Raw genomic sequence first — 25,394 nt, forward strand, 5'->3', positions numbered from 1 at the left:
ATTTCATGTGAAGATTGTAACACTTGTTATAAAATATCATTAATATAGAGCCCAGAAATTAGGAAGTAGAAAAGTAGATGGAGTTATATTTCACATATTCAGGACACGATATTTACCACACAGAACTGAAAAGCCTCATGTGAAACAAAAGCACCTCATTTTAACGCAAAACTGCTGCTTGTGCAAAAGACATACTACAGTGTTTTACTAGAGCAGAGTTTTCACAGTTATCAGCAACATATAACTCAGGTGAACCAGCAGATCTACACAGTGCTTATCCACAGAGTGAAACCCCTGAATCTATCAAACACGAATGAAATGGAAGCAAGCTTTGCTCACAGTCTTGCTCATATGCACAGAGCTGCCAAAAACTCCAGACCAAGGAGAATCTTCTAATACATATCTCTTGTGAACAGCCTGCTGCACAACTCGGGTTTTGAAGGCTCCTTCCAAACCCTACCCCTTTCCAGACCTGAAAGTGTCTCCAGGGCACGAATTAATTTATATAGCAATGAGGTGCTTTACCACCATGAAATTTGAAGACAAAATCATATATGTAAAAGTGCAGAATCAACAGCTTTACCTTTCTTTCTTGAAGGGGAATCTGTCTTGCCAGTTGGTTGGGTTGAGCAAGCTGCAGCTTGTTTTATTTCTTCATTGGCAGGTAACAGTGGTACAGCTGCTCCTGGTGACTCTGTCTCTGGCTTATTTGTCTCAACTGGTAAGGGCTCACTTTCATCAGCAGTTGCTGCATCTGCTTGTCCAAGGGCAAGCGAAGGAGACACTGTATTAAACTCCTCTATAGGAGAGCTCTGGATGACCCGAAAGTGAGTGCTTTCAGAAGGATTTACATCCACCATGCTGGATTCCTTTGCTTTGAGCAAAGAACTGGCCTGTGAGGAAAATTAAACAGATTATTATAAAGAAACGCTCTTAAAAAATGTAACAGACAGAGTTTAACCTGTTCGGTTCACTCCAGTGAGATGAGATTCTCAAGATAACCAACTACAGCAGAAAGCCATCACTAACTGAGATGGAGACTACAGTGCACAAACGACCTTTCTGCTGTGTGTTTACTTGCACAAAATTCGTCTGCATCTTGGGGCCAGGAAAGATTTGTTCTGCAATCTGCTCTACAGTCTTCAATTTCCACTCACCTGCACATCCCACCTCCCACCCTGCCTTCCTCCCTTCCTGTGAAAATCTTGGCTTTCCTTCAGAAGGTAACTGTGCCAAACAGGAGAAAGTAGTGCAGACTGAAGTCCTTGCACAATAAGGATGCTCTCAGGCACCAGGACACTGTCACTCATCTATACCCCAGATTTAGATTTTAAATCACTCTATAGGAAAAATTTCAGATCTTCTCTGAGTGTGGGATAGGAAGTGTTCTTACAGAGGGGAGTTGAACTACAGCAGCAGCTGTACAGATGCTATAACCTTCACGTCATAGCAAACAAACAACTCTTCCATGAAGATCAACAGCATCCAGAGTATAACTCTCAGTTCAGGTATGGCCAGATCAACTCAGAATAGCTTGTCTAAGGACACAGACAGGGACTTCAGAGGCAAAAGCCTCCAGGAATAAGATTTGCAACACACACCAGGCTGTGTGACTGGGATAAAAAAGATATGCCTAAATCTGCTGTCAGGAAACCCTAAATTCTAGACTAAAAATGCCAACTTGAAACTCCTGCATGGACCTGTGCACTTAAATCAGTTCTCTATGGGCAGAAAATTGCTCCCAATTTTCTTCTAATACACATGAGGAGGAAAATAACATAGAGCTGATGGTACAGCTCATCCTTGGCCTGTTAAAGAAGAGACCAGAGCTCTTCTGAAGAAATTAAGAATTCAGGATTCCCATCTCTGGTCTTGTCACTAGCTAATAACAGTGAATTAAAGATAAATTATAATAGTGCCATTATAACTCTGGTGCCATCACCAGAACATAGAAGCCTTCTTTCTGAGCAGGATACCCACTGCCCTGGCCTGCAAAGCAGGATTTTCTTTCTTCTTTATACTGTGCGTGTGACCCCATCTCTCCTGCATTCCTGTCTGTAGAAAAGCCAGCCTTCAGCAGGAGGGGCCAAACCCTGCACCATCCTGGCCCCTACAGTGGCAGTATTCCACTGAAACCTGACCTTTATTTCTCACACCCTAGGGCAGGTGTAATAACTCCCCCTTTCCCCTTCCCATACGGGTGCTCTGACTCCACAGCCATTACAAGGAGCTGACAGTACCTGAGGGAACTGCAGCGTACGCAGCTGCCACAGTCACTGTGCAGCACAGGAGACAATGCTGCTGGGACACTGCAGATCCCACCACCTAACTGGGCCAAATGGCACCAAGCCAGTCCTCTCAGCCAAGAGAACAGCATGTCTGGGCATGTAGAAATAGAGGTGTTTCTGGATGCTTATGTACTCAAGGAACATATTCTATGCTTGGTGTTCTGCAAACACCAAGCACCTAATTTCCATCTTAAGACCATTTATGAATTTCAATGATTTACCAAAGGACATTGGGTTTGATTTTATCTGGTTTTTATGCTTGTAACTTTTACAAGACTAAGTCTCAGGTACTTTCTACTGTATATCATCAGTATTGAGAACATCCATGGCATAAGATCCAATACCTCCCAAGGAGTAACATGCAATTCTCTTACATAAGAAACTGTAACTTTATGTAAAACAAGGATCCATTCCCTCTTCAGCAGTTTGCAGTAGAATAAGTAGATGTGCCCCATTAAAGCACAATAGATGCTAGCAGGAATTAAACAAGTTACGTTGTATACCTTTGCAGCCTGGGGTAGCTCTCCCCATGCCCAGTGCATGTGGGGATTATCCTTCAGTCCACTTCTGTCCATAGGTTTACTAACTAATTCCGAGTCACTTTGAGGAGTAGGAGGGCGTGAATCTGATTGGCTAAAGAAAAACAAAAAATGTTACAAAACCGCAAGTAACCACAATGTACTAAGCACTTTCCAAACTGATATCCACCAACCCAAAGCATTGAAGATTGAAATAATCATGAGCCAACTGAAAGTATAAAAGGATGGCAAAATGGTTAAACAGTTCAGGATCCTCTGACACTGGCATTCAGAGGTCTCATCCATTTTATAGTAAGTGCTGTTAAGGAAGTAGGATTTGAGAAGCTGAAAGAGATGGAACAAGAACACTGGACATGAACATTTCTGGAGGATTTTTGGTTTTCTGTATGGAAAAAACAATGTGGATGGTACCAGCAACAGTAGATGAATAGTTGTTAGTATTGTTATAGTGGATGTGAAGTGCAGAAATTACTCACTTGCATCAAGAAGACACCTTATCCTGACTAAGTAATAAATTAGTCTAAGTAATCCAGTTGACTCCTTCTTTATACTAATTTGTTCATGTTTATATGGAGAACAGCAGGAGAGCTACACAGAGAATTTGATCCCTTTCGGTTCAAACATTGTTAACTGTTTGTTTTGAGAACTACTCAATATAAACTATTTAATAATTAATTAGTAAATTATCAGCCTGTAGCATATTTTTAATGTGGTGAAGTCAATAACGTGATGTCAAGTCAGTCATTAATAAACAATGATTCACTGATTTTAAGGGCAACAGGAAAAATTCTGATTATCTACTCTGTCTTTCTGCATAACATAAGTCATAGAATTTCACTCAGAACCCCCTAAACAAAGCCCATTATTTTTTGTCTGGGCCATAACATGTGTCGGTATATTCATCCAATCCCGATTTAAAAACTACAAGCTACAAAAGAATCCACAACATTCCTAAGTCAAAGGTCCAGACTGAGTTACTTTCACTCTCAAAAACAAAAGGCTTCCTATTTCATGAAGTTCCTAACTTAATAAAGGTAGAATCACAGAATCATAGAATGGTTTAGGTTGGAAGGGACCTTAGAGATCATCTAGTCCAACCAGCCTGCATGTGCCCTGATCATCTAGCCCCATCCAGCCTGGCTTTGAACACCTCCAGGAATGAGAAAACCACAAATTTTCATGGCATCCTGTTCCAGTGCCTCAACACCCTTTTCTTACCAAAAGTCCAACCTAAACCTACCCCCTTTCAGTTCAAATCCATTGCCCCTTGTCCTGTCCCTACATGCCCTTGTGAAAAGTCCCTCTCCCTTTTAGTTACTACTCTAAGGTCTCCCTCTTTCAATGAAAGGCAGTTATGTAGAGCTATCTGGTAGGGAATTCATTGGTCACAGCAAAATGATTACTCACACTCACATCTGAAATAACAGCAATCTAATTATCTACTTTATTCACTGTTTTCACCTATATTGCAATAAGATACACTTTGAATATGGACAAATGCTATGACTTTTTAGCTACAGATATTTATGTTACCTAATTAAATTATAAAATTTATAAGCCATACCACTGTGGAAGATCTTTTTAGGTCCTAAGAATTTCAAGTTTTTATCAGTCCTTAGGGTATCGCCTACAATTTGACAGATGAAGGAATAAATACAATGCAATTTTAAGTATTTTCGAGCTCTAGGAATTCAAGAAACTCCTAGTGGGTTTTTCAAAAACTTCTACATCTCCCACTGAAAATTTTGTAGGATTTGCAGTATTTTCCATGCTTAGGGTGCATTGAAACTTTGGAAATCAGGACCCTGGGCACTTCAGAAAATCTCAGCAGGTAATAATGCTCCTACTGCTGCTTTAAGCCAAAACCACCTAGATTTAAAGAAGTCTTGTCACTTCATAACTTACCTCATCTGTGCACTACAGCCATTTCAACCTTCAAAATACCTTAGAAAAATCTCCAGTCTGGCCTTTGGAGTGTGTTTAGCCAGGTTCAATTAGCCAACCTGAGAGAACAGAGGTATTGTTTCCATTTCAGGTAGAACCTCAGCAGTTTGCAGTGAGAATATTTTTCTTGGTCTTTTCCATAATTTTCCCAGAAAGTACGGTTCCCTTGTACACACAGCTGAGTAGGGAAGAGCCCAGGCTGTTACAGAGCACCATGATTTACATTCCTGGACACACACATGCAAGTACCAGAACTGTGGCACTTGCACATGTGTGTATGTTAAAGCAGGCAGAGTTCTGTTCTGTGAAGGCTCTTGCTGGAAAAGGCTGCCTGATGATCCATGAACACATCTGGGTTTGTCTTGGGCAGAACTATCTCTTGCAATTCCTCTGGCCTTAAATTAGGGACTGATCCAGCCCAGTTGAAATTCCCTAGCTTTGCAAAGATTGCTGAGATATTTCAGATCAAACTAGTGCCACCCATCCTGGCAACACTGCACAAGCAGGAAGGGAGACTTCAGCTATTTAGATCAGCATCTCTGATTCACATCCCATAAATGATGAATACTTGTGTCACAATCCTACGTATTCCTTAACAAGCTATGATTGCACTTAATCTAATCCAATGTCAAAGAACAAGGAACTTGGCCTGTAGTTGGCAGTTCTGCAATAGCAAACCATGATGATCTGTGCAGTGTTTTCCACTGGAAGAAAAAAGATCTCTTGAGAAAGCAGAAGTGTGACCTGAGAAAAAGTTCCATCTTGACTGATGACAAATAACCTGTGAAAACCTAGTCAGAAGGAAAGAGGCCTATGCCATGTACATGTCACACCAATAACTGAGAACCTCCAAACCTCCTCTTAGGTCGACATAATAGAGTTTCTTATTTCACATGGAAGGAAAAAATTGCTGAAAGACCCACCAGGCATTTATTTCAACAGTTGCAGACACAGAGAAGGCCTCACTCAGACAAGCTACTACAGCACTTTAGCTATCTAGACTCTAAGACAGATGAACTCCAGAGGAAAGTCCATGAAGCCACCCAGAGCACACCACTCTTCCATTCCAACCTGTGCACCCGCCTTTCCTTGCAATAGAAAACACTAAGGCAAAGAGCTTTGAATATCCCAGGATCTCACTTCATCTTGGTGCTGCAACACAGTCGGGGGCAGACCTAGAAGCTGAGAAAACCTCAAGATTATCAGTTCTGATACAGCCTTAGGCACCTAGTATGGCAACTATGTTGAGATAATCAATGAGCAATTTAGCCTGATTTATTACTCAAAGCTTTCCCAGCATTAATGGAGATTTGTAGAGGTCATATTCAGACATCTACTTTAAATTTTTTAACTGAGTTGCTGTGACCTCTCTCCCTTGACTTAATGGAGAGAAAGGCCCTGACTGCAGAATCTTGAGACTTCTCAAATTTAAGATAACACGAAAAGTGTCTGTATCCAATTTTACCTTTGTAGAAAAGAGTCCACCCTCAGAGGAATCCTACCTACAGAGAAGGTTTAAGTTTTAATCTCCTAAACCTCCGACAGGATGTCTTACCTATTGTGTCATCTTTATTCTGCAATGTTCTCCCCCAATGCAATTCAACACACAGAAAGTCTTCCCCTTTCCCAAACAAAGGAAGAGGAGTTTTCTTTTGGCACTGGGTTCCTCCCATTACAAGTTTTTCATTTCTTATTGATCACTTAATCTCTGAGGCTTTTGTTTTGCTTTTACTTTTGCAACCTATGCACAAGCAAACAACTCAGGAAAACCATGGGATAGAAATGTCATTAAAATATACACTGACTGTAAAAAGCTACATGGAAATGTCAATCTTCAGAGGAATATAAGTTTTCACTAGTTATGTTCTTCCTTTTTGGTGTTTTTATCATCTTAATCAACTTGAGTTTTAACCCAGGTTATATCAGCCATCCTCATTGAATGGATGATTCAACAAAGTAACTTACCTCCAGTCAATGCCCACAAAGAAGCAAGGAGAGGAAGTGGTTTTCAATGTCACTTTCAAAGCATCTGGGTTAGCAGTAAGTACAGTTACAAATTCAACGAAGTTCACTGAGTATTAATGTGTTAAAAGTGTATTAATGTGTTAAAAGGAGCAAAAAGCAGTCCAGAAAAGAGGACAACCGTTCTACCTGTCTGGAAGAGAAAAGTGGGAAGATTGTTGAGGACAAGAGTTAGATAGGCCTCCATCTGCTGGAACAGTGAGAAGAGAGGTTTGCCCTGCACAATCTATAGGCTTACTGGGCAGCAAAGCGTGTTGGGAGAAAGAAAACAGTGCTGATTAACATAAACTCTTTGTGCATTAGCTACATGAATGCTGAATTTAAATCTAGAGTTTTCAAAATCCAGAATACTTGCAATCAAGAAACAAACAGAGCACACAGTTTCAAAAAGCCATCAAAAGGACAGAGTACTGACATATGCTATCACCAGACTGGTGAGGTTAATCATATTAAGCTTTACAGGCAGTGGAGAAAGTTTCTTCCAGAGTGCAATTCAAAACATTTAAATTGAGCCCTTGCTGTGAAATAATTTCCTCACAGTCCCTTCCTCTGCCCCCCAACTACAGAGGCAGGATATTGAGATTAGACTTCTTAGCATAAGGTCTTGTGAATATTGCTGTACTCCAACAGTCTGCATGGAGGATGTGGAGCACACGGGCACAGGGGCGCACACGCACAGACCTAATTGGCATTATAATGCAATGCATATTAAGCAAAAATTCTCCCTCTTTGCCAGGGTTCCACAGGCAAGAAAGGAGATCTGAGATGCTCTGATTTGACATGAAAGGTATACACATGCACACAAATACACATACAGGAAAATGCAAGCAAATTACTGTATGTGTCCTCTTCACAATAAATATTCCATGTCTATAGTAAAAGGGACATTAAAAGCTCATATTCTTATTCATTAAAAAAATCTTATTTTTATACATGAATTCCAATCTTTATTACGCTCAGAGTACTAAAGACTTATAAACCTGCATCCACTAAAGTCTTTACAAGGTGTGTGCATCAGGTAAATATTCACATTTCACAAAACATTCATCCTCTTTACAGTATTTATAAACGAACAGTGACATTAACAGATAAAAATATTTTTCAGAATTTGTAGACCTGCATTTGTATGCATACATTTGCTGAATCAAGGACAAAGCTTACCTGAAGTTTTTGTACACTACCTGAATGCAATTACAGAATGCATCTAACAGTGGTCAGTGACCATGTTTGATATCAACATTTTTAGTATGACTTCACTTGCACTGGCATAGAAGACATCAATGGAAAAAAGAAGATGAAGTACTACCTAGGATTGTAGTATCAGAAAAAGTACCTTTGAAGAGGTGACCATTCTCCATCTGAACGAGGGTAAGGTGCAGACTGAGAAAGCACAGAAACTGCAGGAGCCTTTACGTCAGAAACATCATCAACAAACACATCTGGAACAGGGATCCTAAGTATGGGGAAAGACGTGACATTTAAAAAACATATCTGAATACTGAATTGTCATATACATCAGATAACAAAAAACCCTACTGCAGAGAAGAACTAAAAGGAGATAGAGAAATGTTATCTATTTCAAACCTTCTAGTTCACAACACCACAGACAATTCTTCTTATGTTTTCAATGTCATTTTCATTACTTTTGTTACTAACATTCCCAATAGCTCTCTAGCCTAAAGCTTTTCTCTTAAAGTAACGTGTTCATCACCCATGTGTTCTAACTTAGAAATTACTGTTGGAAGGCATGGCATGGAACATTAACCCAGGTTTCCACTACATATCATAATTCCAATGCAATACCTTGAATTGTCCAATGGTTCTTTTTCTTCCTCTGAGCTAATCTCTATAGGAAACATGTCTTCATCTTCTGATGTGTCTCCATGTGTGTCTTCTCTTTTTAAGTTGTCTATTTTATGGGTAGACTTCCTCCTCTTCTTCCTCCTTTTTTTCACAGAGCTAGAGACTGGAGGTGTTTCAGTAGAAGGCTGGGATCCATGGGCTTGGGTTGGTAATTGTGAGGATGCACTGGTGTCCAGGTTTCTTATCCTGTCTATGGAATTCCTCTTCAGCTGAGATTCCATTAAAGTAGTTCCCTCAGACAGAATGGGAGATGTGGAGAGATGATAAGGAATTACCTCCTGGAAAAGAAAAAATTCAAACCATGAAACATATTAGTTCTTCCACCAGTCATACAACTGGTTCTAAAACCTATGCACAACTACCAAAATATAAGTCATTTATTCCTCAGCTCAGCATGCTTCTATGGCATATGGAAATTGTTCCACAGCTGCATCTCCTTACACAAGCCAGGAACAATACTCTTAATAAAGAGCATCTTCTGAGCATCTAATATTGGCCAGGTTGTGGCATGAGTCTCTATCCACCTCATGCTAGACACAGAGCAGAAATAAAATCCTAGTTTACAACCTGAGCATTTTGTAAAATCCAATTCCCCTTTACAACTCAGATGACACACAGTAGTCAGACAGGTCAGTGTTTTATAACTATTCAATCATATATATACACATCTCTAAATACTCATGGAAGTATTTCCAGCTATTTTCAGTCACCAAATAGCTGTTGCCACATAAAAGTTTTAAAATAAAGATATAGAAATGAATACTGCACATGCACACAGCTCTCACCTGAAACTAGTAATATCATACTCAATATAAGAATTTGAAAACTCATTTGTCCGTGTCCAGAGCAGGATATTTTTGGGGATATCTGAGGAGAAATGCCTGCAAAATTTTCTTATGTTACATTAGGTGTGGACTACTCAAAATTAATGTGACTATAACTTATATAGATTAGTATTTAACCACAGCTTAAAAGCAGACATTCTCACTGAAATATAATTCCACATGAATAATAGTTGTGAGATCATGTTTACAGTGAGTACCAGAATTAATCTCTGAACAGATGTTTACAGAGCATGTGCACTTTTACTGGCAGTCTGTCTGAGTGCATGTGTTCAAATTAAAGATTTCCACAAAAAATCAGATCCTTGGACATTAACCTCTGTTGCACACAACTTTGGAGCATGTGAACTCTGTAAATGCCATTTCTGTTCACACACTGGCATGCACAATTTATTTTTCAGTTACGTGTTAACTTTAGATTTTTTCAAATCTCAGCAACTCAAAGAAATCCCAAAGTAAGAGCATAGCATTTAATCTCCATAGCTGAAAATTGTCCAGAAACTTTCAAAATTATGAAATGGGTAAAAGTATATTTTTTCAACAAAATTCCTAAAATCAAAACTGACTCTGAAGAGCAGGCATTGAATTTTTAATGAATTAAAAGTACTTTTGACTCTTACCTGATCATTATCTGTCTCCTGCACAAAAAAGGCCTCCCCATTGTCTCCTAGTTTCATGTGCAAATCTACAGCCTCTCCATTAATTTCTATGTCAACCTGGAAGAAAACAAGTATATTCTCGTATGAAAAGAAAGTTATTTTAGGTACACAGTTCCTGTTCAGTTGTCCTTCTGTTGTCACTGAGCAAACTCTTCTCAGGGAAGTGCAGGAAACCTTACAATAAACATAAAACAGTGAACCTCTCTGTTTTTTTCCTTACCCCCTCACAAGGCAATCAATTACAGAAATGTTTTCCTAACTCGTTCAGCTCATTGCTGTTTTGTTCCTTTATTCAGAAAGGTTTACAGCCATTATATAAAATTCTGAATATTTTTAAATATAATTCTGAATGCTTCACTTGCCACACAAATCTGTTTGGTCTTTTAATTCATCGCCTAATTTTGAATTGTGCAAGAAGTACTTCCAAATGCAAATTCTTAACAAGCTGTCTTTTAAATTCATTAAACAGACTTCTCTTCACACTATGAGAAGCAAAAATAAGAAAAATCATTTTACGTTCAATTCATGTGTCTATTTCTTCCACACATTTATCACATCACTGTACAGCCTTAATTATCTCCATTTCTTCTCAGGAGGATCTCTCTCCTTGCCTATAAACGTTTTTGCCACCAACTCCATTTTCATTGTAAATTTTTTGGAAATTTGGACAAGTCTACACTTATGTCGTATTTCAGGACACAGTATTGGCACAGTTATATTTTCAACTTTTACCCATCCTAAATATTGGAATTTCTTTCTGATCCATGTAAGAATTGAACAATATCCATGTTGACTTTAGGATCTTTCTGCAGAACAATTATGGCTACATTAGAACCTAGACTGCATGTAGTTACAAATTATTTCCTAAAATAATCTGCCACGCATTACTCAATGGTAACTTCATATCTGATATCATATTGCCATGTCATTCAGCCTGGTTACATTTATTTCAAGGTCCTCACCGCTTTTTCTAGCTTCAATTAACTTCAACATTCTATTATCTGAAAATATTACTTTACTAATACCTCCTTTTTTGTAATTATCATTGAACGTGTCAAAGAAGTGGGTTTTAATACATAGTCACTAATAGAATCTAGTATAGGCTCAAATTAGCACATTCAAAATTTTGCTTTTTGAAAATAAACATTACAGATTTCATGGCTTGGTTTGTTTATTGTTATAGCCAATATCTCATAAATTATGCTCTGAAATGCGAGAATTAGTAACAACCATTTTAATTGAACCCTACCTTAATTCAGGCGTGTTTAAAGACAACCTTGATTAGCAGACCACAGCACATTCAGTAACCTTCATGCTATTAGAGTTAACTCACAAACAAAACATACAAAAATTCCCAATTTTCTTACCACTTTCTCCCTAGAACGTAGAACTCCCATTTTCCCAAAACGAACATGGAAAGGGGAACACTGAAGATTTCCATCTGGCTGACGTACAACAATTATATCTATACATCCCGACAATGTGGCTGGGTTCAGTCCCTTATAGAGCTCCTTCACAGTTACAAATACTTGCCCTGCTAACTGTCCAACGTAATTCATGGTTTGGACCTGAAAGGCAAAAGATAGAACAAATTAGATTCTGATCCCTGATTTGTATTTTAGAGATATTTGAGAGACGGAGAATTTAGCAGTGGAGTATTCTCTTTCACAAATTAACAATTTTACATAGAATCAGGATTTCCCACCTAATTTATTTACAGCTGATGCACGTTTGTAAAGAGTTTTTAAAAGAAAAAAGCAAATGAGATATTGTAAGTCAGCAAATTGTAACAACTTTCAAAAGTTCATTAAAATCAGTTGCCTACAAAACCACTGTCAGACTTTTAGACTCTAAAGCTCTTAAATATCTCCAATTATCTCTGAAGAGAAAAGCATTACTTCCAGAATAACATCTCCTGTCATTTATTGTGCCCTCAACACCAAATATACTTTTCTCATTATTTCCACAGGCTTTTAAGGGCAGGACAAGTGAATGGTTTTAAGCAGATCTAATTTTCCACTGCACTGAAGTCAAAGACCATTTTCCCGTTTTACAGGGATTTCTCCCATTTAAAGATTATTATAATGCATATAGACAATAGATATGCATTAAGGTTGGACAAGCAACCTTCAATCCAGAGTGTTTGAACATTAGAGTACTTCCTAATGCAACTTCACTGTTCTTGTTTCAAACAGCCTTTTAGTATCAGCAGTTTTATTAAAAATCAGACGTGTTGATGGCTGAAGTTATTGGCTTTATTCCCCCTGCTCCTGGCTTTGTTTAGTGTTTAGTATTTAGCATTTAGTTTGCTGCTTCTAATTTGCTAATGCACATCCTATTTAAAACATTTAGCTGCCCAGACATGACAGCATAGACATACTTATAGGATAAAAAAGACTTTTAAGGGCTCTCAAAATACAAGTGAATTTAAGCAGATACCATTCTGAACAGTACAGATTTTAAGGACTTCCAGTGTCTATTGTTTTCATTATTTTTCCAACACCTCTTGCAGATTCCAAGATTATTGGTTTCTGCAAAGTCCTTGTGCACTCAGTATAGAGCACAAGACGTACACACAAGTTCTTTGCTAGGCTGTACTACATCACCTGGACATTAATAAAAGAGACACTCGCACGATGGGCAAAGCTAAAACTCCCACCGATGGTGACAACAACAGAACTGAGCTCAGAGTCTGAGACAGTCACTGTGCAGCAGCAGCATCTGCTACAATAGGGACTCTTTCAGCTGTGTTCTTTCATAAATAGCAAAAAGATGTACGAGATGTAAAAATGGCTCCAAATTTTAACTGTTATTTGCAGTTATGAACAAAAAACTATTTAAAGAATACAGTGAAAGCATTACAGTAAAAAATCAGAAAGTTAGGAAATGCTATAATTAAGGCAGGTCTCTTCATGCACTGCCTGTTCTATTTAAATCATGTTCACCTGTGTTTTTTTCCAAAAAAAAACATAGGATGGACTGAGACTTTACTTTCTTCTCTGTTTCTATTTTAATACACAGGTATCAGGACATAAACCATGCATGCTCTGAAGGAAGAATTATTTATGATAGTCATCACTACATTGCCCCTGAAAAGCAATGATGGTCTCCCCATCTGACAACTGGGGAGCTGAATTACAAAAAGCTTAAGATTAAAACTAGGCACTAACTTCAAAAATCACACAGGGTTTTTTTGAAGTATTTACTATACAAGATGTTGTCACGGTTTGACTCCAGCCACCAACCAACCACCACAAAGTCACTCACTCACAACCAACTCCCTACCCCTCCCCCAAGCAGGATGGGGGGAAGAATCAGAATAGTGAAAATGATAAAATTCATGGCTAAAATAAAGACAGTTTAATGGGACAGAAAAGAAAGAAAATAATAATCATTACAGTAATAAATAATTATATAATAATAATAATAATGTAATAAATAATGGTAATAATAATAAGAAGAAAATAATTTCAAAATACAAAACAAGTGATGCACAATGCAATTGCTTACCACCCGCAGACTGATGCTCAGTCAGTATATGAGCAGCAGCCCATGACCAGTTTTCCCCCCAGTTTATATTCTGGGCATGACAATATATGGTATAGAATATACGTTTGGTCAGTTGGGATCAGCAGCCCTGGCCATGTCTCCTCACAACTTCTTGTGCCCCTCCAGCCTTCTCACTGGCAGGGCATGAGAAACTGAAAAGTCCTTGGCATAGTGTAAGCACTGGTCAGCAATACCTAAACCATCAGTGCATTACCAACATTATTCTCATCCAAAATCCCAAACTGTACCATCTAAGAGGATGAAAATTAATTGTATCCCAGCCAAAACCAGGACAGATGTTAAGTAATGGAAGAATAATCCCTAAATACTGTTTGGAGAAGCCTTTCTGCACAGCCCTCAATTCAGGCACCTAGAAAAGTGCCACCTACTGAAAAGCCAACAGATAAAAATTTCATGACAATTATATTTAGTTTTGCTGCACTGAACTGGTATTAGCACTTTTGGGCTCCTATTATACATTAGAAACATGCTTTCCTGAATGCTGTTTCATAGGGAATGGCACTTGAAAATCAGTCCACACTCTATGTTGTGTCACAGAACAACAGGTTGGAACAGATTTCTAAAGGTCACCTGGTCCAAAGGACTGTCCAAAGCAGAGACAACTTGGACCACACAGCCCACAACCTTGGTCCAGCTGAGTTCTCAATATCTTCAAGGACGGAGATTTTTCAGCCTTCCTGCACTCCTGTTCCTATATTTGCCTGTCCTCACAGAGAAAATTTTCTTCCCAATACCTAATTTGAATTTCCCTTGTTGCAACTTGTGCCGTTGCCTCTTGTCCTACAATTGTGCACCTCTTAACATTCCAGCTGTTTCCTCTATACCCCCCAACAAGTACAGACTAAATAGTCTGAAGACTAAACAAAACTAGCTTTCTCCGCTTCTTCTTTTAAGTCAAAAGTTCTTAGCCTCCTAATTATCTTGGTGGCCACCATCTAAACTTTTTAACAAGATGACACCACAGAGGCACAGACTTCAGAAGTGAGCCTCCAGGGTGACAGATGTAAGGAAACTTTTAAAATTACTCCTGTGCTGTGGAAAAATACTTCAGTTTCCACTGAGGATTTTTCCAGCCTAAAGCACAATAAGAAACACATTTCTCATTGAGCTAAGACTAAATTTAATAATGGCTACAATTAGGCTCAAAATTACACTGTATAGTTCACCCCAATTAATGATTGGTTTGCTGAAGTAACAAAATTTCTAGGTGTAAAACAGCCACAACTTCCTTGGCGGGGAAGGAGCTGCTGGGACAGTATATACACCCCACTATTTGGAGAGTTATGGTCAGACAATCCAAATATGAGGACTGATGCATCCCCTTAACAAGTTACACCAGCAGGGCTCCTAAAATCATAAACAGAGAACTTTGCAACTATTCTTGTTCACAACAAATCTTAGCTGTACTGCCTGCCCTATCTTAGGACACAGAGATTATTTTTATATTCACAAATTAAAAAAGTTAGGCACGATCCTCAAGCTCTGGCCAGGCCAACTGGCACAGTACAGTTTGCTTCCATACAGTGGAAATCTCCTATCCCTTATAAAGAAAGTGCCACATTCAAACTGCTGGTGATGGACACTCCTTTTAAGCTGGGCTGAACCTGACGTGCAACAAAATCATTGTAGAACTAAGAGACAGACTAGGAGACTAATCACATAAACCCCATTTCCTGACAAAAATGGTTTGTATTTCAAATGTAAGGAATAAAAGATGCTGTTGTTAAAATAGGGGAGAGTTCAGAAATTAGACTCTGATGGATGTAGGCCCCTTATTCTAACTTTTATACATGCCAACCAAAGCTGAGATTGTTTGGAGTCTGAGGTTTGTAAGTTTATACTCTGAACCTAAAGTCAGTCCATACTATGTCAGTACTCCAGGAAACCAACATTCCTCAAACCCCAGAGAGACTGCATGTGGTTTTGGAGCAACACTTCACTCTGGCCACTCCAAGAAGTCTTTCACTTACTGACCAGGCAGCAGCAACTTCAGCAATAAACATGAATTTACATCATGGGTTAAACCCCCTGTGCCTGTCTGTTTAATTATACTCAACTTAGTAAAACTCTTGTTCTCATACCATGCTAGTGGACATAGCATAGAATATCTTTTTCGTGCTGGGAAAATTTAGAATTCTTTTGATCCAAGCTTACAGCAAGAGAGAACAGTCTGTACCGCGTCTGTCAGGATTTTCAAATGGCTTGAGTTTTATTCTTTGCCAGAAGATATTTCACAGCTGTAAATAATGCATCTATTATAAAATTAAAGTATAATTTTTAATGTAAATTTAACTAGCATCATCTGCCAGGAGGCTCAGAAAATTTCCAACTCTTTTGATTGCTAAAGACAGCAGTCATTTTTCAGAATTTATCATCATGTGGAAAAATAAGTCAAAAATAAATAGCTAAGTATCTCCCTTAACTGATTTTTTCACTTAGAAAAGAATGACCTAGCAAAGTTAATTCTTTAAAGTCCTGCTCTACTACATGCCACAGTAAGATCAAATGCATTGTCATCTTGATAATCCACTTCTTTCATACAGGTACACTAGACTGTCCTAATTCCACTGGAAAAGCCAGTAATTGTACTCTTTGTAGCCCAATTTTGATTGTTTGGGGGTTTTTTTACAGCTCAACTCTTGCCCATACCTTTGCATTTTTCTTTACTTTCTTTTCATAAAATAAAATACTTAACATCATAGGAACTAAAGGCCTTTTTCCCTTTTGCAATACCTGGTGTCTCCTCAGGTGCCACAACATAATGAATAATAGATTAGACATCTGCACACATCCAAATTACTAAGGGATACGAGTGCTCTTCAACATGTTCTAACGTCAGACACTTGATTTAGGTAGCATGCTGCAAGGGTAACTAAAAACTGGAGCACATTTCCTCTGGAAGATATGAAATTTCCAATGCAGAAAATTTTGAGGACAAACATCTGCTAGGACTGGTTTAAGAACAGGCAACTGTAATCTTTGGGAAAGACATTGTTGCTCTTCCTATGACCAAAGCAGTAAACCAAACTATATCCCATCACAGAGCTGACCATTACAATCTGGACATCTCAACTGAATCTATTTAAATTTCAAAATCTGCTTCTAGTACCTTTTAGGCACAGGCCAATAAGGACTCTCCTAACAATTCCCAGGCACAGCTAATGAGAGATGATAGACTGTGGACTACTCCCATGGCCAGTTTAGAAGTAGTCACCTTCTTCTAGAGGTTAAGAGAGCTTTATAGAATAGATGTAAGCAGATGGTGCTAGCTGGTCTGGCCACCCAGAATGGACTTTGGCACCATTTCATTCACTAGGAGGGATGTAACATTTAGGTCCCTTTCTGTCCCTTTACTCAGGTTCGACAGTTATGACTGTGCATTGGCTTTGTAGGCCAGAAGAGAAAAATTTGCAGCAATGGTGAACATAACACAAACCAAACGCTTAGCACAAGGAAAAACAACACATATAGACAGTTACGCTTTTAATACCTGATGTGATGATGAGACCTTGGTCCACCACTAAAGTGGTGGGCATAAGCACAAAACAAATCAACTTTTCTCCTAAGAACTTCCATACAACTTGTGAGATTATGAAAGGGAGACAAAAATTGATGAGCCAGTATTCACTTAAAATACATCATTGCAACTCTGCTGGTAACACTGAAACTATGACAATTTTATAAACCTGATCTGCCCTTGGCTTCTGTTTTAAAGATGTAAAGCTTTAGAGAGACCAGACTATATTTGAGAATCAGACTGTGGTCCTTTCAAGAGAATTATTCCACATTTACAAAAAAAAAGAAAAAATAGTGAATGACATTATTCAAAGTCCATGCTTATCGCCACTCTTTTACTGCATATCAAACATTTATTTTCTTGACTCTGAAGCAATTTAGTACCAAACATCAACTCCCTCTACTGCAATTAATGGAATTTTACTATTGACTTAAGTCTTTACCATATTGAAAACAGTTTCAGAGGTTATGTTCTAAAAAAGATTTATGATAAAAATATAGGGGAGAGAAGGAAATATTTTAGATGAAGATTCCTTAGATGATTTTTTTAAAATTAAGCTTAGCCCTTCACATCTGTACCACAAGCATAGTAACAGTGACTTCTTAAAGACAAAAGCTCATAATAACTATCATTCTATTATTTTTAAAAGAGGTACTTTTGTTTATTAGTAAGCGATCAAAGCATTGTACAGTCACTAAAGTTGCATGATTGTCACATTAAAATCTCTTTATATTTTAAATAATTTCAGGTTGGAAACTGAAAATCATTAAGAACTTTTGAAAGCCTTTTTCTAAACTATTTGTTAGCTCCCACATCAATCAAACCCAAGGTCACTGCCATGAATTCTGATTGTACTTTTTTTGAGTAAATTCCACACCCAAGTTGTGCACTTCTCAGAGCAAAGTCAGAAACTGGATTTACTTTCTCTAGAGGAGCCACGCAGACATGGCATAGGACTTTGGGAGCCCTCAGTTTAGGGTTCTACTTTCCTACAAGATTTCTACATAGTTTTTAGCAATTTATTAAGGCTTATATCTCAGAGGGTGTGTAACTCCCATTGGTTTTAAGCAGGGTGTCGCACTGTGGTTGTATCTCAACTGCAGTATGGCAAGCTCATCCAAGTGAGACATAGACAAGCACTCTCCTTGCATATTCCTTTTCCCTGGGAAAGGAAACCTGGAGACATGACCTGAAAAGGAGCCATAAGTAGTCATGACCCTGATTTGGACAAGTAGCTGAAGGAGAACTCCAGAGCACTCTGCTGAGCAGCGTGACTCTGGTTGTTCTGTAAATAGGAGTGCAAACTCTATCCAAGTCTGATTATAAGCACACTTGTTCCAGACTTCCCCACAGTCACAGCTGCATGGGACAGACCACATCCCTGCAGGTGATCTGACAATAAGTCTGGTCAATCAGGAGACAGGTGCAATTCACTTGTATGTCCCACATCAGAAAGCAAAATTCATCATATGGCTGGCTCTACAACAAAGGAAGAGCACTGCAATTTCTCTGCCAGCCAAATCTCCAGAAATATTTTAGGATTGAGATTAAGCTGTTAGGAACTATTTGACTTCTACTACAAGTTAGCCAAGGCCAGTGCCAAAAATTGTGACTTCTTACAGCAGCCAGAGAGTCAAATGGATCAAATGTCAAACTTATCTTCCAAGCTGCTGGTCCCTCCAAAAACCCACCGCTCACACTCACTCAAAGATGTGGACTTTGACTTTGAGATAACTATTCATTTGGTTCTGATATTCAAATAGTTGAGACTTTACTTGGTGCAATACTTCACAAAGTTCCTGTAAAAGACCGATTATTTTCTTGAGAGCAGCTGAAATCAAAAATTCAAACCAAAGACTCAAAACTTGTTTGTAATGAATCCTCATTTTCAAACAAATGGAGGACTGGCCTATAGCCCCATAGTCAGGGTATCAGACTGGTACCCAAGAGTCCAGGAGAATTATTTCAGGGCCAGTTGAAGTGTACAACCACAGTCCCCACACCAACCTCCCAACTGTACATTCCCTAAATCTTGCCCTTGTCTCAGCACTGAAAACTAACATCACTAAACCCAGCTTCAAAATAAATATTTAAATTTTATATTTTAAGTTTTAAATTTCATACTTTATTATTTTAAAATAACTTCTAGCTGGATCAACAGGATGATCTGACTCACCACATACCCATACAATTGCTACTACCAGCTAAAGAGAGAAACTAAGAGTCAGTGTTGCGTAGTAAAAAGGACACCTCTATTGACTTTTCAGGCAGTCCTGAAATCATACCTCAAGACTTGCCTCCTCCTTTCCCTGAGGTTTCCTGGGAGACCTTCCACATTTCCCTTCATCTCTGTGTGCCTCAGCTTCCCACCTGTACAGTGCTTCCCTCCTCATGGAGACACTTTGAGGGAACGTACAGAAGGGCTGAGACCCCTTTGGACTGGCCCTGCATAAAGAGGTGCAACCTTTACAAACAATTGAAAAGTACAAACTGATGCCTGAAAATGAGAACTTTTGAAATAGCTGGAGGATATATGATAGGTCATGTACAGCGCTGCCCTGTGCTACTGTTCTGATGTCAGAGAGGGAACACAAATCATAATGGAAAAACAGCAGTAGCTCTACTCTATACTGACATCTCATGTGACTTGGCATCCTTTCTTTCAGCAGGACTGGAAAACAAACTTCTTTGTTAGGCTCTAATTTTATATTTTCCACATTTTTAGAGTTTAAAGTAAACTCTTACTGTATTTCAACTGTATATATGTTCACAGATAAACAAATGTGCACCTGCACATCTTCAAGTATGGAAAAAGGTCAAAGACTAAAACTTGCCCAACTCCTTACAAACAGGCCCTACTATATAACGTAAACAAATATTATCGGGGCTACCCAAATTTGGGACTATCAGAAAAGCAGAAAGTATCTAAAACCATCAGAAGCTATTTTAGCTATTTTCATGGCTTTATGCTTAAAATTATAACAATTATGTTAAGTGTTTCCGCTCTTATCTCCTTCACTGTCTCCCTACTTTTTCTCCATCTCTCTTCATGGAAGTAGGCTCATTTTACTGTAATAGGAATTCATTAATCCAACTTCTAACAATACAATGATGACAGCACAATGTTATGTATGTACACTAAGCATTTGCCAGTATCTGTTTCCTAGGACAGCAGAGATACAGATAAAGCTATCCAGAAAATAAACAACTCCCTAACACCGCCCAGACTATGCACCAAATTAGAGGGATAACAAAAATACTAAAGGGTTTTGTCTCCTTCCCCTCCCTTCACAAGACACATTTGCTTTTAGTTTTGCTTCTTGAAGGTAGGGGAGATACCCTAAGCAACAGAAAAAGTAACAAGTATTGAGGCGGGGGGGGGGAGGAGGAGGGAAAAGGGGCCCATATAAAAGAAATACAAAATATCTGAAAGTTCATATTCATATGTAGCCATTGCACTGCTGCCAGCCAGGCTCTGCTACGTCATTAAATCCCTCTGTCCTATTACCGCTTTCATTATTCCAGCTCAGGGAAAGTATTAGTGAAGCAGTGGCACTAATGCAGAGATTTGCATCAGCAGCTGCCAGCCAAAGGGAGGGAAAAAATACAATCCCGAACGTGAAAGAGGAAGCAGCAGCAGCAGCACACAGAGGGGCACTGGCCTCCACCAGCTCACACCCCAAACCAACACCCCCGCGCTGGACGCCTTCCCCGATGGTAAACCTGGGAAGCATCGTATCTTCCCTCTCTCCCGGTGCACAAACCACTGTTCAGCCACGATGCGCCCAACATCCCCGGCGCTCGCTGTCACTGCCAGAGCCGGGCTGCCCGGCAAGGGAAGGCAGGGGCTGCGGGCAAGGGGCAGGGCAGGGGAGAGGGCAGGGGGCGCGGGCAGCCGCCCGAAGCCCCGCCAGGGCCGGTGGGATGCCCAGGCCGACCGACTCGCTGCCTCCAGCGGCAACAACGCCCGGCGGGGCATCCCGGCCTCGCCTTCCCCACCCGGGGGCAGCTGGAGGAAGGAAGGGCCTCCCTGCCCGAGCCCCGGCACCCACCTGTGCCTCGGGCCCGCTCCCGCAGGCTCCACTCGCCGCCGTCTCTGTGGCCGCCGCGGCCGCGGGGACGCGCCGGGCCCGGCGGTGCCGCCCCGGAGGAGGGGCCGCGGTGCCGGGGCCAGGGGCGGAGCGCGGGCCCGGCCGCGCCGGAGCTGCCGCAGCAGCCGCGGGTCGGGGCGGGGCGGCGGCCGCGCCATCGCGGGGGGCGGTGCGGTGGGGTGGGGTGATGTGGTCTCCGGGTTTGTGATGGGAAAAGCGGACAGCGGAAGAGGGAATCGGTCAGCCCAGCCTGACCCGTGACAGGCGCCGGTGCAAGTTTGAGCTGCCAAAGCCCAGCCATCGGGAGCACGTCTTTAAGCCTCATGCGCTTTATCGCTGTAAATAAATGCGATTAAATAGAGTTTTGCCACCAGATAGTGGTTCCCTTCCATTTAAACCGTATCGTAACCTCCTCCTACACTGAGAGCGGCCTTACACATCTAAATAGGGAAGTGGGTGTCGTGTTAGAAATGACCCCATAAAGGAATCTTCCAGGCTCTTTGAAGTCTATTTACAGAAGGCAGGAGAGGGTGGTGCTATGTGCAAAACAAATGAGAAGTAAACTGAGTAACACACAAAAAAGAGAACAAAGAAAAAAATACATATATATAAAAGGAACAAAGTTCATTAGTTAAAGCACCCTGCTAATTTTAGGCCTGCAAACAAGTTTTTGAGAATGGAATTTCATGCATATACATATTCTAGTCCCCAAAATGTGCATGCAGCTGAAGCCTGGGAAGAGTTCCCTGTCGAGTAATTAACACTTAAGCTTTCCATTTTCTGTTAACTTTCCAGTAAAACAATCCCAGTGTACATCACCCAGTCATAATCCTTCAGACTTGTTTTCTGTGACACATCTTCCTGCTGTAGCTCTATTAGCTCTGTGTCTATGTTGGCCAGTCTTTGTACAGTTCACAGCCACGATGGAGTTGCTCTGCCTGTGTCGGCTGTGGATCCTGACCAGTGCCCACCACTTTTGTGTGGACTATGACCCCATATTGCATTCCCTCTGAGAGGATGGTAACCTCCAGCCATCACCATCCATGTTAGGTGGGAGGACTGCTCTAATATATTGGTCTAATATGGTCTTTCACTACTATACTAAAATTAAAATGTGATCATAACACACTGAATCAAAACCACTGTCTTTCCACAGTCTCAACAACACCCACCCTTCTTGCTTCTTTCAGAAATCCAGAAGCTACAGCCTCAGTTATGGAAGTTCTATATTGTGTTTATAGCTACTTATCATGTCCAACCGTATGCTGCTTGATGTAAAATAACCCACAGAATAATGCTCTACATTTTTTATGGTTTCACATGCAAGATCATGGAAATACAGCCATGATAAACACAAGAAGCTGTGGGAAGTGCCAAATGCTTGCAGAGCAACACAGCTTCATTTAACAACAGGGGACTGTCTTCATCCTTCTATGCCTTTTTACTCTCTTATTGATGGTGTGACCAGTGTGCAGAGCAGTGTTCCTCAGATTACTTCCCTGGAACAATCTCTGCCAAATGATTCTGAAGTCCTTACTTGTGCTGCACTTTAGCTCATATCTGTTCTCCACAGTTACATCTATCTGGACTACCAAGCACTAATACATAATCTTCGATATCATCCAAACCTTAGCATGGTCATGGCTAGGATTTTGACTCAGCCCAATGGAGAGTTTGGAGGACAGTATGGTCAGGGGTGGTTCCTAAAAAATATTCTGGAGTTACCCACAGACTAGTTGGCAGAGGGAGTATGGTCAGGAGGCATGCTCTGCCCTTGCAAGAGGAAAGTCCCTGGTGGTATCATTTCCAAAACACACTCGGGAATGATAAAGTTCTGAAGTATTACTGTTTTCTTCCTGTAACGCTTCCCCCTTGACAGATTTCTTTCTGGAGGCATTGTTTAGTCAAAAGATATTTGTATCTCAGGATTTGGTCTGAAACTGTCCACAAAATTTTGAAGGACCTGCTTATGTAAGTTTTTCTTTCCATTCCTTTGGTGGTCAACTTATATGCATCCATTGTTACCTAATTCTTGATTCCTGTCCCAAAGAGCTTATAGGTTATGTATTTACTCTGTGTTTGTACAGTTCTGGCACAGTGGAGTTCTAGCCTATGATCTGGGCACAAAGTTACTATGAAAATACAAGTAAGAAGAAAGTTGAGCTGTGTTGTCTTCTGTAAATTAATAAACTTCAATTTATAAAAAAATCTACAAGCACAGAAGATTTTAATAATACTCAAGAACACATTCCTAGAGAACACTGCATAAGTTCATGCAAGGGAAAAAAGGCCTTCCATTCTTTCTTGGGACACTAGATTTTTCTACCAAGTATGTTGCCAGAGAGCAAAATAACCACTCAAACCATTGTGCATTAGCAGTAATGTCTGGCTTTGCCCCCACTAAAATCAGAGTTGATGTTCAGGCACACAGTACATGGGTCACAAATGACTGCAATTGTTAATGCATGCCCACTGTGCTGGTAAAAATTATTTAGTAAATAAAAAGTTGAACTTTTAGTTTTTAATTTACAATGAACTCATAAGCAAACATAGCTCTGGGGTCTGGTGCTGACATTCTTTGTATTAGCAATAAACTCAGAGTAGCTCAGGCATTGTAAATTAATAGTTGATCTAGTTTTATTCCACTGTAAACTAAAAAAGCAGTTTGACTCTGACTATGTAATTATCTAATTAAGTGTCCCACAATCCTAACCAAGGGATTGTTCTGCTAACATAAGTAGATATTTTTATACAGTACCTACAGTTACCTGTGATAATTTATTGAATTCTCTATCTGGTTCACTTTTTTTTCCCCTTCATTTTTCTTTTCCCTTCAAATCCAATTATCTAGTACTTCATTAAATACTGGCATTTTATCTACCTCTTAGTACTTGACTGATTTGAGAAATTTTTTTAGAAGTATAATTAGATGTTATTTAGTTGCAGATATTTCTAAAACATTTGGCCCCTCCTTGAATTTAACTTGCTGCCAGTTTTGACTGTCCTGCTGGTTTGTCTCTATTCCTGGGATCAACTGTTCCAACTGTTTCAGTATCAGGTGCTTGAATATCTTTCTTCTTTGACCTCTGTGTTAAGAGATGAGATGATGACATCATCCTCAGGAGGACTGTGATGTCACCAGAAGTAATATAAAGTGTAAGCCAATAATGAGGCAGGGGAGTGACGGGTGAAAAGCAAAACTGAGAGGCTTATTATGTCAAATGATCAAATGTGGGATTGTAATTTTCCGGGAACTGTTGCAGGTGGAATTAGAGGCTGGGCAGAAGGCACTGGTTATGTACCAAAATGCTCATCTGTAATGATAACAGCTCTCATGCCATCAGGGTGTGCATTGCATGACTGAACTTGATTTTTAACCAAGGTTTTTGGACTTGGTTTTGTGACAGACACACCCTTTCCTCCCCCTCACTGAAAATGCAGCCCAAAAAAAAGGATCTGTAGCAAATGAACCACCAGACAAGTTTTGGGTTTTTTTTCCTTCTCAGAATATAACAAGTCATGATGATGAAAGTTCTCAAAAGAGCCTTTCTTTTTCCTCTAGATCCACATCCAGCCATGCAAAACCATGAAAACCTCAATGCTTCCTTTATATCCTAGCAGCTCCTTCCCCAGTCAAAACTCATTTCTCTGCTACAAAATACTTGGCTACTGAGAAACAGAGGCTTCTATTGACTTCTATGACCCAAACATTGTCAAAGCAAAAGAGTGTAGGAATATTTAAATTAGGAACAAGAGAGGTTAAATTTATCAACCTTTCTGGATGTACACTTGTACCAGTCCAATCTCATCAGAAAGTAATTTAGCTCCAAATCTGTAAATAGCCATGGATAAGCTCTCTGAACATAATCTTAAAAAGCTTAGAAAAACTTGAGACCTGGTAAAGCAAAGCAATCATGGTGTATGAGATTAAGGATATAAAAGTGAAATCATCAACATATTCCTTCTTCAGCCAAAGACCACAATTCCTGCATATGCTTGTTCAAACACAGACCTGTAGTCTGCTCAGGCAAAATACATACTGATGTCTAAGTGCACACA

General features: G+C 39.8%; 1 protein-coding gene across 5 annotated transcripts in view; it reads right to left on the reverse strand.

Moving 5' to 3' along the window:
- Nucleotides 1-25,394, reverse strand: part of LPIN1 (lipin 1) — an 80,497-nt gene that overhangs the window by 26,762 nt on the left and 28,341 nt on the right. For 3 of the 5 annotated variants that reach the window (XM_027690310.1, XM_027690309.1, XM_027690313.1), the window contains exons 3-9: nt 11,525-11,725; nt 10,119-10,214; nt 8,597-8,934; nt 8,127-8,246; nt 6,923-7,030; nt 2,792-2,921; nt 584-893 (exon numbers count right to left, since the gene is read on the reverse strand). In XM_027690310.1, coding sequence (XP_027546111.1) covers nt 584-893; nt 2,792-2,921; nt 6,923-7,030; nt 8,127-8,246; nt 8,597-8,934; nt 10,119-10,214; nt 11,525-11,725 — 1,303 coding nt within the window. Of the gene's footprint in view, nt 1-583; nt 894-2,791; nt 2,922-6,922; nt 7,031-8,126; nt 8,247-8,596; nt 8,935-10,118; nt 10,215-11,524; nt 11,726-21,296; nt 21,365-25,394 lie in introns of those variants that run through there. The other 2 variants (XM_027690312.1, XM_027690311.1) reach the window with 2 other exon arrangements.

Source organism: Neopelma chrysocephalum, unplaced genomic scaffold (assembly GCF_003984885.1).
Source record: "Neopelma chrysocephalum unplaced genomic scaffold, ASM398488v2 Primary Assembly neopelma1_80b, whole genome shotgun sequence".
Classification (NCBI taxonomy): Eukaryota; Metazoa; Chordata; class Aves; order Passeriformes; family Pipridae; genus Neopelma; species Neopelma chrysocephalum.